At 39.5% G+C, this 13449-nt stretch overlaps 2 protein-coding genes across 7 annotated transcripts in view; one reads left to right on the top strand and one right to left on the bottom strand.

Moving 5' to 3' along the window:
* Positions 1-2521, top strand: part of SMYD3 (SET and MYND domain containing 3) — a 424638-nt gene extending 422117 nt beyond the window's left edge. For 3 of the 5 annotated variants that reach the window (XM_085576950.1, XM_085576953.1, XM_085576954.1), the window contains one exon: positions 677-2521. In XM_085576950.1, coding sequence (XP_085433076.1) covers positions 677-753 — 77 coding nt within the window. In that variant the 3' untranslated portion in view covers positions 754-2521. Of the gene's footprint in view, positions 1-515; positions 584-676 lie in introns of all 5 variants that reach the window. The other 2 variants (XR_014954403.1, XM_085576951.1) reach the window with 1 other exon arrangement.
* KIF26B (kinesin family member 26B) overlaps positions 2516-13449 on the bottom strand; it is a 292881-nt gene continuing 281947 nt past the window's right edge. For both annotated transcript variants that reach the window (XM_085576933.1, XM_021550443.3), the window contains exons 13-15: positions 11439-11641; positions 10293-10443; positions 2516-8906 (exon numbers count right to left, since the gene is read on the bottom strand). In XM_085576933.1, coding sequence (XP_085433059.1) covers positions 8758-8906; positions 10293-10443; positions 11439-11641 — 503 coding nt within the window. In that variant the 3' untranslated portion in view covers positions 2516-8757. The remainder of the gene's footprint in view (positions 8907-10292; positions 10444-11438; positions 11642-13449) is intronic.

Genomic DNA, 13449 nt, shown 5'->3' on the forward strand with positions numbered 1-13449 from the left:
ATTTTCTAGCCTTCATCCCTCTTCACTGTCTTCCAGGCAAATACTGTCAGCCAAAACGAGGGTGAGCTCCCGGGAGCCTGGTTTGAAGATGGATGTGGGAGGAACACTCTTTAGCAACAACGGGACCTCCTGGTTTTCCAATAGCTAGAGAGCTTCTTTGGGGCCACATAATGGGGTTGGTCAGGTTTCCAACCTAAACCCGATTTTTAGTCTGGCAAGTTAGGGATTTAAAAGACAAAACTTGGTAATTGCTCGGGCATTACTTTACAAGAGGTATCACAGTTTCAGGCCTCATAAGGACCATGGGCCCCTGTTTCCACTCTGTGAATGAAACCTTTCCTTGCTGTCTTGCCCCAAATCAGAAGTATGTGGCATTGGGGTCTGCAAGGCTCCAGATTTGACCAAGAGTGAATTGATTCTGTTTTCAGCTCATCTAGAGCATCTTACCATCACTTCTGTCTTAGACAAAGTCTAGGACTTGCACTAATACATTTTTCTGTTTTTGTCTCTGTAAGGCACTTCAGGCTCCTTAATAACTGATGTGGCTGCATGATAACCGCAATGAAGATAAATTACTTCAAAAGTAGGCAATAAGCCTTTTAGCTCTTTAGAGCAAATCAGAGCTATTCTGAACAGCCCACAGACAAAATAAATGGCTGTTTATCATCATTTACAGGTACTGTGGAGAGGCACAGCATGCAAATTCACCAGCCTGGAGCAACAGCTAAGGTAACACAGGGCTTGCTCCTCTAAGAGGGGAAAAGAGGAGACCGTCACCATCTTTGCCAGCCTTTGCCATTCTATCCACCTCAATATTTTTTGTTTAAAAGAGGTCACCATAAACAACTGCATTCCCTGCAACTGTGGCTGCTAGATCTGCCACTCTGCTATGTAAGATAGAAGAAAGGACCTTATTAAGTTCTCATCAAACTGTTAACCAAATATTTAAACCCTAACATGTCCCTCCTAAAGTAAGGAATATGTGAAAGACATCTGCTGGCAGATGATTTGTCTTAAAATATATTTTGAATGATTTGGGGATTTTTTAAATCTTTCTCACAGAAAATAAGATCTGTGATTTTCTTCTAATGGGAAGAGCCTAGTGTCCTTATCAGGGCTTATCCAGGTGTTGGTGGGCATGTGAGATTTGCCCAGAGAGCTCATTCACATAGTGTCCTGCAAGCAAGGCGCTCTCTTAATTATCAACAAGGAATGTCACAAACATGAGCTGAAGGCAAGCAGATATTGTGCACACCTGTGCAGCAGTTCTGGGATTAGCTGAACCTGCCACCACTGCCCCTCTTAGAGTGAAAAATGTCTTTAGTAATGGACACAAACTCTTTTTATCACTCCCATGCATGGCAGCCAAGGGAAATGTGACACAATTGCTAAAGATGATAAAAATTTATACCTATGAGTATACATCTTTTATATTTTCTTGGTCTCAGATTTTTCCTCTGCTCACAGATGCAAAAGAGCAATCCCTGTGTATATGCATAACCAGCTTATGTAAAAGTCTGACTATTTCAGGTCTGTGACTGTTTTCTTTGTGTTTCTAGACAGCAGCAGGCAAGTTAATGCTGCTGTGCTTGCTTGTAGTAATTCTGTCATTGGTACCAAACCCTGCAATTCCTTATTGTTTTCTGGTGAATTTGCTTCTCAGCAACACTTGCTTGATAGAGCCCCTTTGGTCATTTTATTTTCAGGTTTAATCTTGCTCTCTTGCTCACTTTCACTGTTATGATACACATCCTCTTGTGGGTCAAAAGCATTCTCTGGTTTGAAATGCCATTAAATGTTCTTATCTAAAGAGAAAGAGGAGGAGTATCATAGGGTGATGTTATGTTTGATATTATGTTCTGTGCTTTCAGAACTGATTCTGAAAGTGAAGGTTTGCTTTGTCTTGTTATCAGCCGGCTCATCTCCCACCATAGTCTGCTGTCTAGAAGAGGCTAGTGCTGGCTGGCTTGTTTTGCTTTGCTTGCTTGCTTTGCTTGCTTGTTCACTTTGCTTGCTTGCTTTTGCTCCTGCTTCTGCTTTTGCCTTTGCTTTTGGTTGTTAGTTAGTTTAGCTAACAGTCCAGTTTTATTTCCCTGGACTGGTTTTTTTCCCTTTCCCTTTCCTGAACGCCATCCAACCTGCTCTGGACTGGGACCTGGGAAACACCGAGGAGCACCGAGAGCCTGCACTCTGTGATCTACAGCAGCCATCCCTAGTGCCCAGAGCAATCCCCAGCGCCCAGACCCGGGCCGTCATTCCCAAGAGAGACTTTCTGGATTTGTCATCTCTTCAGAGTGGCGAAAGAGTTTTATTGTCATCTGGTGTTGTTAATTTTCTGGTGGTGGGGAGTGTTTTGTTTGTTAAATAAACATGTTCTTTTCCACTTCTTTCTGAGAAAATTCTTCCTGAACCAGCTGGGGGCAGGGGGGCCATGGGGGTTTGTTTTCTGGGGGCTCCTTCCAGAGGTTTTTCTCCCAAATTTGCCCTAAACTAGGACAAAGAGGAAGCAGATATATTGGTAAGATAAAAGTAAACATTTAATGCCAGTATAGTTTGATTTTTGACAATCATATTTTTGACAATGTTTCACACCTCAAATACCACAAAAGAGATATTTTTTTAGCCAGCAGACAATAAACTTTACAATTTTAATGGCAAATGGCTGTGACTTATCATATTTTGAACTTGTTCTCATGCTGTTCTTTCTCCTTTTTCCACCATAAAATTTAGTTGATAAAATATATATATATATATATATATATATATATATATATACTGATACATCCTCTCCCAGAATTGCCCAATGATGGGACCAGCATAAGCTCTACATCTCTCAGTTTCTCTCCTCCTTAGCCCTATTTTATACCACTGTTATAATGAGAAAGAACATAGCCATGAACAGAGTGAAATGGATTTAGCAAACATACACTTCAATGTATAGCACTTAGATAAGCATTTCCAACCATGATGTGTAAATAAATTATAAAATACAAGCAACTCTATAAAACAAGAACATCCTGAGTTTACAAATAAATTATATCCTTCATACATAGAATATGATGTGGATGGTAGTAACCAGCAGTTTCAGCTATGGGTGGGAAAGAAGTAAAATGTAGAAAAGTTAGTATCTATGCATACATAAAACATATATGTATGTGTGCTACATGTAAATATTCACACACATACATACACAATAAAGAAGGTGAATACATCCATATTATAGTATATAGAGAATATGTAATATAGCTGAAACTGCCTCAAGCACCAATTTATTATCATTATTATAAAGTTTGCTCAATACTTAAGTAGGACCACTCAAAGTAAGATGGTTTGGGTTGTGTTTTATTTCCTGTCCAGGAGGGGTTGAAGGTAGTTTGAAATACTATAGCTGAATGCTACTGAATGCTATTATTTCAGCTACTTTCAGCACCTCCATTCTTTGCAGAATCATCATGCCCTTTGTGAGCTTCAAAAGTTTGCATAAGTGAGCACGAGACTGCTGTTCATGAATTTGGTGGCAAAAGGGTGCTACATTTCCAAGGTAAAATTATTTTTTTGTGTTTGTTTTGAAAGGTTGCTTGAGAAGGAGAAAGAAGAAAAGATAAAGACAATAATAAAATGGTCTGTTATTTCCAGGAACTGGTATGGAAGCTCAGATAACCCTGGGATGAGTGCACAATAAATGCAAGAGAGAGAGATTATTAACTTTGCATTGACAAATCATTCACAGTTTTGTTTGCTATGGTTATTTGGAAACCTCTTACACACCTTAGGATAGCTAGCAACAGCCAGCCTTATGTCTTCAAAAACTGCTGTGTGTTGCCAGTGCAAAAGCCTGTGGAGTTACAAAACATAGACCACAAGGACATCAGGATTAAGCGAGGTACACTACCATCCATGGATTTGAGAAGAAATTCCTCTCTCTATGGTCATAATCCACTCCTATTGGTATTTAATGATCTCTGCAGTGAGCTGGTGCATCCCTGACTCTGTGCAACCATCTTACCCATCTATGAACTGACATCAGAGGTTGCTCAGCCTCTGGTTTGGGAGAATTGAATTTGCTTCTGCAATGCAGAAACTTCAATTTACAATTTTAACTCTGTTAGGACTAGGCAGAAAGCTTCACAGACCACCAAGAGTCCAGGCTCTCAGTGGATGTAACTATGCTGTATGCCTCAAGCATATGCAGAAATTGTTGTGTTAAAGAGCTGAGATTATAACTATCTTGTTGCAATTTCATGACACTCTGAAATATAGAGTAGTTAATCTAGAATACTTTTACAGGATTTAACAGGTTCTACATGGGAACTGCAGTAATTTGGCTATCTAGGCTGAAGAACCTGGGTAAGAAAGAACCTTTTAAAGAAGCCCTTGGAAGAACTTCAAGCATAAGGTTTCCCTATAGTGTGGCATATGTCAACTTCATCCAGGTGAGTGCAAAGGGAATGGTTTTATAGGCAGGCATCCTCGGAGGAGGGAAGGGGAGTGGTGATGTTGCCATCTGTGAGCAGCTCTGCCACTTCCCTGCATCTCAGGCTGTGTGCGTGTGTATTTATCAGTGTATGTACAACTTTTGTTTCTACAATGATTTTTAGCTCATTACAAATGATACAGAAAAATCACAAACATTTGCAAAAGGTGATTTTTGTAAAATAGTCTGTATTTTTCAGCTGTCATCATTTGAAGAACATTTGAATTCCATGCCACAGGTCCCTATTTTAAGATAAGCATATTATTGAGATAAATGAAAAAAGGTGAATAAATAAAGCCCACACTTCAAGATAGACTGTTTTCTATGAGGAAAAATGAGATTTGGTATGTATTACTCCCAGCATCACTCTCAGCTTTCAGCATCTGTAATTGCCATATTTGGAGATAAAAGAAAAAATGCCAGTGTGTGTCTTTGATCCCTTTTTGTACATTTTCTGCAGCTCTCACTAAGAATCATGTCAGAGGATCATGCCATTGCTTGATACCATGCAGGATGCAGGTCCATACTATTTTATGGACCTGCAAGTCTCATAAGCTAGGATTTATGGCAGTAGGTCTTCTTAGACTGGATCAAAGACAGATGTTCAGCAATAGCCCTGTATGTGGCCCTTACATGAAGGGGTATTAAATACATAAGAGTAGCATAATCTGCTACTATATAACTAACAGTAAATGCACCAAAAAAATTGCAGGCAAATGAATTTTCCTCACAACTGGGTTAACTCTGTTATAACTCTTGATTCTTAATGCAATTGTGCCTCAGTTTTATCAAACAGGTTAGATGAGAAGAAAACCTAAGAAAGGAGAGTATTAGTTTTATTCCTTGTCCTTCTGCAAAGGATTACTTTGGATTACTTAGATCTGAATGAATTGACAAGGAATCATTTTGAGGCAAATGCAAACCATGCATGACAAAAGAAAGATGTGTGACAAATGTACCAGGAATTAGGGCTCTCCCACACCATTCAGAGCACAAATTGAACCAGCTCCCAAAGCCAAGCAGCTTCTGCCTGCTGTGAGAGCTGACACAGACAAAAGAGATGTCTGAATCACCCTAAGCACAGCTGAAGTCTCCAGTCTATGGTTACACTTGAATTTATGGCTATAGAGCAACTCCTGTCACTTGTATGGATAAGGTTCACGTATGCCAAGAGCAGCAGTTCCCAGGAAGCGCCCCCAGGGGCCGGAGGGGATCTGGAGCCGTGCTGGTGTTCAGTCATCTCACAGCCCGGCAGTGAAGAGCTGCGATCTCCCGTGACACGTGTGAACAAAGAATTAACCTTCAAACCTAATTACGTGAACACTGCTGTTTCCTACAAAAGCTGTCCCAGGGAAATAAGATTGATTTCTGAACGTGCAAATGATTAGACATTACACTAATGTTGCTCTTGTGTATTTTGGGTTACACGATGCCTTTAAAAAAATCAACATAAAAACAGCATTATGATAGCAATGCCTTAAAGAATAGGGCTTTCTGGATGACTTGCAGAAGTGTATGTATCTTCTCTAAAATGCTGGCTACTGCAAACTGAGATCAATTTCATAATAAAGTCCTGAATGTTTTGATTTATGTGTTTTGCAAATACTTGAGTTATATTAATATAAATTCTGAAGTAAAAAGCTGTTTTCAAGAAGATAACATTTCATAATGTCAAATCTCCACAAATTTTTCATTCCTTTTTTTTTGTATTAAGCCATCACAATTCTTAAAAACATAGTGGCAAATTCTGAAATGAAATGACAGAAAGTAAGGAATGCATATGGATTTTAGAAAACGAATATCATGGGAGTTAATGGCTACTCTAATTAGGTCCCCAGAAAGAAAATATTTGTAAGTACTATGAGCCTGCTCAATTCGTACATATTTTTTAATATTCAAAATTCATCCTTGGCATAATCAATTTGGTTTCAAGGACCAATTTTTATTCATTGTGATAAACAGGGTGAACGTATGCTCTTAGTCTTTAAAACAATGGCTATGCCATTTAAAACATGCTTTTTGCTATGCATCCTAAGCTACAGAAGTACCAAATCGAGCATCAATGACTAATTGAGTTACTGTGGGTGAGGAATATTACGTGCAATAGGTATTTTACAATAGCTCCAAAATGTGTCCACTTGATTTACAGAAGCATCACCACTCCTGTGTAAGTCAGAGACTGTGTGCAGGGATTAGTTCCTTGGCTCTCAGCAGCTGTTCTCAATCCATGGGGCCCTGCAGAGAAGAGATGGCCTCCAAAAAACCAATACATAGTAACTGTTACTGAAATTGCTATAAAGAGAAGAAAGCCAGATAAATTACATTGTTTGGGGGGATTTTCAGAGTTGGTTGGGTTTTTTCTTTGAGAGAGAAAGGGATATGTCTTTGATACTTAGAATATCAGTTTCATGATAAGAAATTGCTGTGGAACAGACTAGAAAGTGACTTTCACACAGGATCTTTTTTCCTTTCCAAATAATTCCATAGATTCTAAGAATTTTCTCCAAAAGCTAGTGACAAAGGCAATAGAGTAAGTAAGATTCGTTATTACAAGTTGTAGAGCACTAAAAGAAAATAAAACTAAACAAATGTTACTTCTACTTTTTTAAAAAAGTTTTTCTGTTCACCTAACCACTAGAAAATCTACGAGTGTTTTGCCATTGGGACTTGCTGCTTGGTGTATTGTAAGACAACATTGATAGGATGGTGCAGGTAAAATAAGAGGAACAGTTAATTGATGCATTTTGAGTATATTAAATGATAGTATTATTTCCTCATAAGCAACAGGAGGGCAGCAGAAATGTATGTGAGAGAGGAATTTTTGTAAATGTGCTTATTTCCTTATAGAGAAATAAGAAACCTAATTCAAGAAAATAATTCTTCATTCTCATATGTAATTAAAATGTGGGTTTTGCATATTTGTTTATTAAATACAAAATACGTTCCTTCCCACATACTGTTTTGTAGATAAAGAGGCCAACTAGTAGAATAATTGGATGTGCATGGACATGCAGGCCCTTGTCATTTTGATATCAATGTGAATTTTGCCATGGCTTCAGGTACTGAGGATTAGTAAAGATGCCATAGCCAACATGCTTGAAGTGCTGTATCTACTCATTTTCTTTATTTCCAGATGTGCTGAGTTGATCAGAGCCTGCACTCCTCAGGTACATCTCTGAGTATGGACACACAGGGCTAAGGATCAGAAGCTGACAAAACACGTCTCGCAGTGGTGTATGTCATAAAGAGGCAAAGCTAAATTTTACCAGCCATAGTCTCAAGCAAGAAAAAATCACTCATTTTTGAACTGATAAACATGGGAACCCTTAGCCTAGAGGACAATTTTCCAGCAAGTTACTAGCACCAGAAAAAGGGATTAGGATAAAAGTACCTCCTCATTCATAACTCCAGCCAGTACAAAGCAAAATATATATGAACAAGAAAACAAATTATGGGGGTTGGATCAAATTGAAAAGATATTTACTTCACAGTAATGTCACTTCTCTATCAAACACTGCAAAACCTACAAGCTGGGAAAATGACGGTGTTCTCCAGCATGTAAGAGAGTACAGAAGAGCGTTTAAACAACCCTTACTCTCTGCTAGAAATATGTTTGTGTCATCTGGGAAAGCTGAATTTCTCTTTGAGTGGCCTTACTCTGGTAACAAGAAAAGACAGTTAACATTTATTCATATGTTGTACTGATTAGGAAATATCTCTACAAACACAAGTTACTTAGAAACAGCAAGTCTGAAATAGGAGAAAACACCAAGAGAAAAACAAGCTGTAAATACATTTCAAAAGTGTATTTGTTTTTTTTTTCCTTTTTGTTTTCTTGACTAGCACCATCTGTACACAATAAAGTATGAACATAAATGTTTGGATAACAAAGATTTGCAAGGCACTTGAACAGTTTTTCTGGATAGGTTTTCTTTTAATGAACCTCTCAATGGAAGTCCCACAAACACCTTTCCTCCTTCCTCAGCTAATGCAGGGAAAGAAGTGTCTTCTGCCAGCAGTTCTTATTTACAGACATGTCTGTAAAACGTTCTGCAAAGTGCTCTTTTAGGCTAAGAGTATCAACAACCTTCTATCTCCATTTTCCATGCTTGTTCTGGTTTTTTTTTAATACTACTCCTCTGTATATTATAGCAAATTTTTCATACACACAGCTGAGACTTTACTCCAACATTCATCCTCATTCTTTTGTCTTTGGGATGCTGTTTGGAAGGGAAAAGAAGGATGACAGAGATGAGCATTGAAATTATCTTGAGGTTCATCCTTTATCGGCGTCTAGAGGTGATGTCAAAACAGGTGATCATCATGAGATGGGCCTTGCAGAAGTTGACATGGTTTTCCAAACGCTCAGTCACACATTCCAGGGCCTCCAAGTATTCCAGAGAATCCAGCTCAAATACCTGCTCCAGATCAACTGTGAGAAAGAAAATAACAGATAGGAAAAGTAGACAAAACTTAGTGATGGCTGGTGGGAGAGTTAGAGCTAATTCAAGTCTTCAAACTCATCAGTACTATATACAACATCACCTCTGGCTTGCCATTGTCTTTAAAAGTTGCCTTTTTTGTTTAATGATTATTAAAATGATACAGCAGCTTGTCTACAATGAAAAATAGTTTTAAGGTGCATTGGATGCTTTCTGGAGCGATCTGGTCTGTCATCCTCACCAGAAATGCTTTTGCCTTTGGAATTTAAAACAAACCTCTAGGCTCCTCGTTCCTCACACCTCTCCCTATTCCATGTGATTCCCTCTAGACCACTCCAGCAAGGTCATCAATCTCTCCAACACAGGTGCCCAACAGCTTCCATGGAAGCCAAGTGTGAGATGCATTGTCTGAGCCAGCACTGCCCATCTTATCTGTTTCCTGAGGTCTCTGCAACCCTCCAGGCTTTCTGCATTTACCACACTGGAATTACAAAGGTATCACACAGTAAGGGGATAGCAACACATAGCAAATTCTCTCTCTCTTTAAAACAGTCCTTTTTAACTCTCTTCCTTTATAGTGTTCTTGAAACCTATACTGTGGTTGTTTTCAGGATGTACCTATCTGGTGTCAATTTAAAGCAGCTGTCAAAGGAAGAGTTAGGATGTTGTAAGGAAACACACCAGCCAGTCTCCTTTTGCCACTTGAAATTATCCTAAATAAACTTTTGCACATTGTGGGTTTTTTTCTAGAACTCTTTGATATGAACTTATCTGTTTGCTAACACTAAAAACTGTTGTATAACTACTGCAGTACTCTTTATGTTTTTTTTTCTTAGAGGTGCTGAGGTCCTTCTTTATTTGCATGTGAATGCTCTTTAAGCTCTCTGAACTTTACACATCTATAGTTATAAAAAATGGTCCAAATTTCATTTCATTAAATGTAAGCCCACTGCTGCCAAGGGACAAGTTTGCTCCACAGTGTTATTTTGTGGTAGAAGAGCAGATTTATAATATTGCTCATATGATTGAGTGATCTGAGGCCAAAAGAAAAAATCTCATTTTCAGGAGCTGTGGACTGAAACACGTGAACGTTAATCTACTAATGGCAACATCTACCACTAGAATGCCGTACCATTTCAACCTTCAGCTCTCAGGCAAAAAGGATTGTTCAGTTCTACAGTTAACATTTAATAAGAATTATAGGAACTAGTTCTAGAAAGACAGTCAATCTAAAGCTTGCCCTTAGGTACTATGTTGGTTCATTTTAGTTTACAAACAGTAGCTTAGTCTTACCAGACATTTCTGCTTCCTTCCATCCCCCTATTAAATAAACCAAAGGAAACCTATGAGTTCAGGCAATAAAACAATGCTCTTACATTCACTGAGCCACTTATTAGGATCCAGCATCAGGTACTGTTTGGTCACCTCCAGTTCTCTCATTAACCACTCATACTTGGCCTTGACCTCAGCAATTCTGTGCTGGCGATGCTCCAGGATTTTCAGCTTGGCATTGAAACCCATCATTTCCTGCCAGCCAGGAAAAAGAAGCAGGGAACAAATAGGTGAAGATGAGAAGAATTATCCAGGTCCATTAAGTGAAATGACCTTCCAGTCAATAACACTGACAATGAGCCATTTATTCTGGAAGCTTATGAATCACTGCATGAAATCATCCATCATCTGCTTTATTTTTATTGCTTTTGTTTGGTTTTCATGTTTTCCATCAGAGCTTTGGAGACTTTGCAATGGTAGTTAATAATAAACCATAATAATTAATAACAGGCAGCATCTTGAAATTAGATTAACTGCAGGAAAACATTTCTTTTTTTTTCACCACAGTTTGGCTAAGAAAATCTAAGCTCTTGGGAGTAGGAAATCCATTGCTTGCTGTATTGAAAGCCTAAATACACCCCTGTGCTTGGTGCATAAGTAATGCATTAGTCATATTTTAAAATAAGAGAACTGGTAGCAATATCGAATTTGAAACATCCTTAAACAAAGGGAGAATGTTATGAAAAGCACTAGCAATTCATAGTCATTAATAAAGAAGATACATTTTCTGTAAAGCTCTGGAGCGCAGTAACAGCATGAGGTGCAGTGCTGGAGTCAGCCAGCCTGGCCTCACATGACTTCTGAGGGGTGGCAGCCACAAAGACTTGCAGCAAATAAACCATCTGAGGACTGTGCTACCCTCGCTAGTGTGGAAGCAATTCCAAAAACAGAACTATCCTCATCCAAGACTGTGTGAAGATCTCAACGTTATTTCACAATCTCCTCTGTAAGCAAATCTGCTGTGGGAGAAGTGCAGTGGAAACCCCACTCCAACAAGTTTCTCCAAACATCACATTTCGCTTCAACAAGTGTCAGAAACTAGAAAGAAAAAATGCCTTAAAATAATAATGAAGTCCATAATCCATCATTACTCTAAAATACTCAATCTCAGATACTCCTTCCAATCGTATGTTTTAAATGCTGACCTTTGCAATTTACGCCTGCCAGAAGATTACATGGATGGCACTCACCTTGCTGTCCCCACCTCGCCGTCGCTGGAGCCTCTCCACATCATCTATCTCATAGACTTTGATCTCAAAGGGCTCCCCCAGCCCCCTCTGCCCACTCCGCAGCGGCCCATCCACCCAGCGCACCCCGGGGCTGTTGGCAGGCTTCCTTGCTGGGGATGCCATGTCAAGGGATAAAGCTGGAATAAGCCTCTTCCTCTGTGAACCTGAAAATGGAGAAAGTGCCATTGCATGTTAGCAGAGCTATTGCTTTGCGGGGAAGTTGGACTCCAGGATGGTTTGGATGGATGGAGACAAGAGATCTCTGAAGGCTGCTCTTAGAATATATGGTTTTTTAGAGAGGGTGAAAGGTCCTGCTTGGAGCTGCCAGACGCAGCACGTGGCAAGGTCTGAGGGAGTCGGGGAAGGGAGAGGCAAGGGGTAGAGGGAGATAAGAGGATGTTCCAGGAGATGGTGGAAGTTCCAAGAAAGGGGAAGTTCCAAGAGGGCGTCTGGCCCCTCAGAGACCCCTTATCAGGGGGCTTCAAGGTGGGCTGGAACAAGACTTGGGCCAATGGGGCCACAGACACCTGATGCTTCAGGGGAGGGTACAGGTGTGGGATGAACCATACATTTTGGGGGGTGAGATGGAACAGTCCATTTGACTTTTGGACTTATCTGTAGGTAAGGGCATTGTCCAGCCAGCAGCGGGGGATTGTTTTCATCCTGGCTGTACTATTGTTTTCTAGTTGTGCAGTAACTAAGGTTTGGTATCTCAAAACTAGTTACCATTTCAATCTCTGTATTTCCTAAATCTTTTGCCAGGCAATCTTATTTATAAGGCTTTCTTGTTTCATCTTCCCCAACAGCTTCTCCTTTCCATTGCTACATATGATGCATGTTTGGCCTTCTCAGACACAGAAGAAAATGGAGGGATAGCCCAGGGAGGCCATGGGAGCTGTAGGTGCAATGTGCAGTACTGATCCACCATGAGTGACACTAGGATTTGACATTCAGAGGACACACATCCCCTGAAGTTCACAGAGCCTGTGTCTGCTCCCCATTGATTAGGCCTCACCACATACAGGAGAGCAGATGAAGGACCCAAGCCAGTAGGATGGACCTAGTCTAGCCTGGCTTTCCTATCTGTTTACTGCCACTGACCCTTACAGTCAAAGGACAAGTATTAGGCAACTTCTGCAAAGTGTCTGCCACATAAAATGCCAAGTCAGGGCCCATGGTAGAGCAAGGAGGAATATGTATGTCCCTGGCCTAATGGCAGTGGTCTGTTGGGAGAAAGAACAAAAACACACACAAAAAATAAAATCAACTGGTTGTATTTCCTTGTTTAGTTTAGTACAATCAGAGCAATGGCTTGGCCAGAAAAAAACCCAAACAAAACAAACAAACAAAAAAACCAACATCAACAACAGCAACAACAGCAACAACAACAACAACAACAACAAAAACCAAAAAGGTTTGTATCTGACACATGGTCTTCCCTAGAACACAGCAGAAATAAAAAGGATGGCAGAAGCCAAAAACAAAAGCCAGAGCCAGCAAGTTTGAATGAAACTATTTACTGTCTTTCTTGGCTGCAAATACATAAGTGATGCCAACCAGCAGGGAAGAGATGCTGAATGATCATGCAGATTTTATTTTAAAAATAAGATAAAATAATTTATAGGATTTTTCCCACATTATATTTATTGAGACTTGAATGTAAATAGTTTCAACAAGTCTGTCAACTTGGTGCTTCGATAAAAGCTAAAAACCCCAAAATATCTATTGATTTTCTAATTTTTAGATTTTCAAGTAAGAAAGTATTACCTAGCTTAATTCACAGGAGTCTGCTTCTGTGCTGACTTTGAGAACTATTATCCCATGATCTTATCCCATGATTTCTGACTACAATAATATGTGCTAGAGACCAGTAGGTCTCTGTTAGAGACAAGTAATTAACTTTCAAATTCTAGCTTTAAATGGATGAGAATGGTCTATTGGGAAGCCTAGTCTATAGAGCTTTTATTTGGAT

Source organism: Lonchura striata, chromosome 3, assembly GCF_050655825.1.
Source record: "Lonchura striata isolate lonStrDom1 chromosome 3, ASM5065582v1, whole genome shotgun sequence".
Taxonomy (NCBI): domain Eukaryota; kingdom Metazoa; phylum Chordata; class Aves; order Passeriformes; family Estrildidae; genus Lonchura; species Lonchura striata.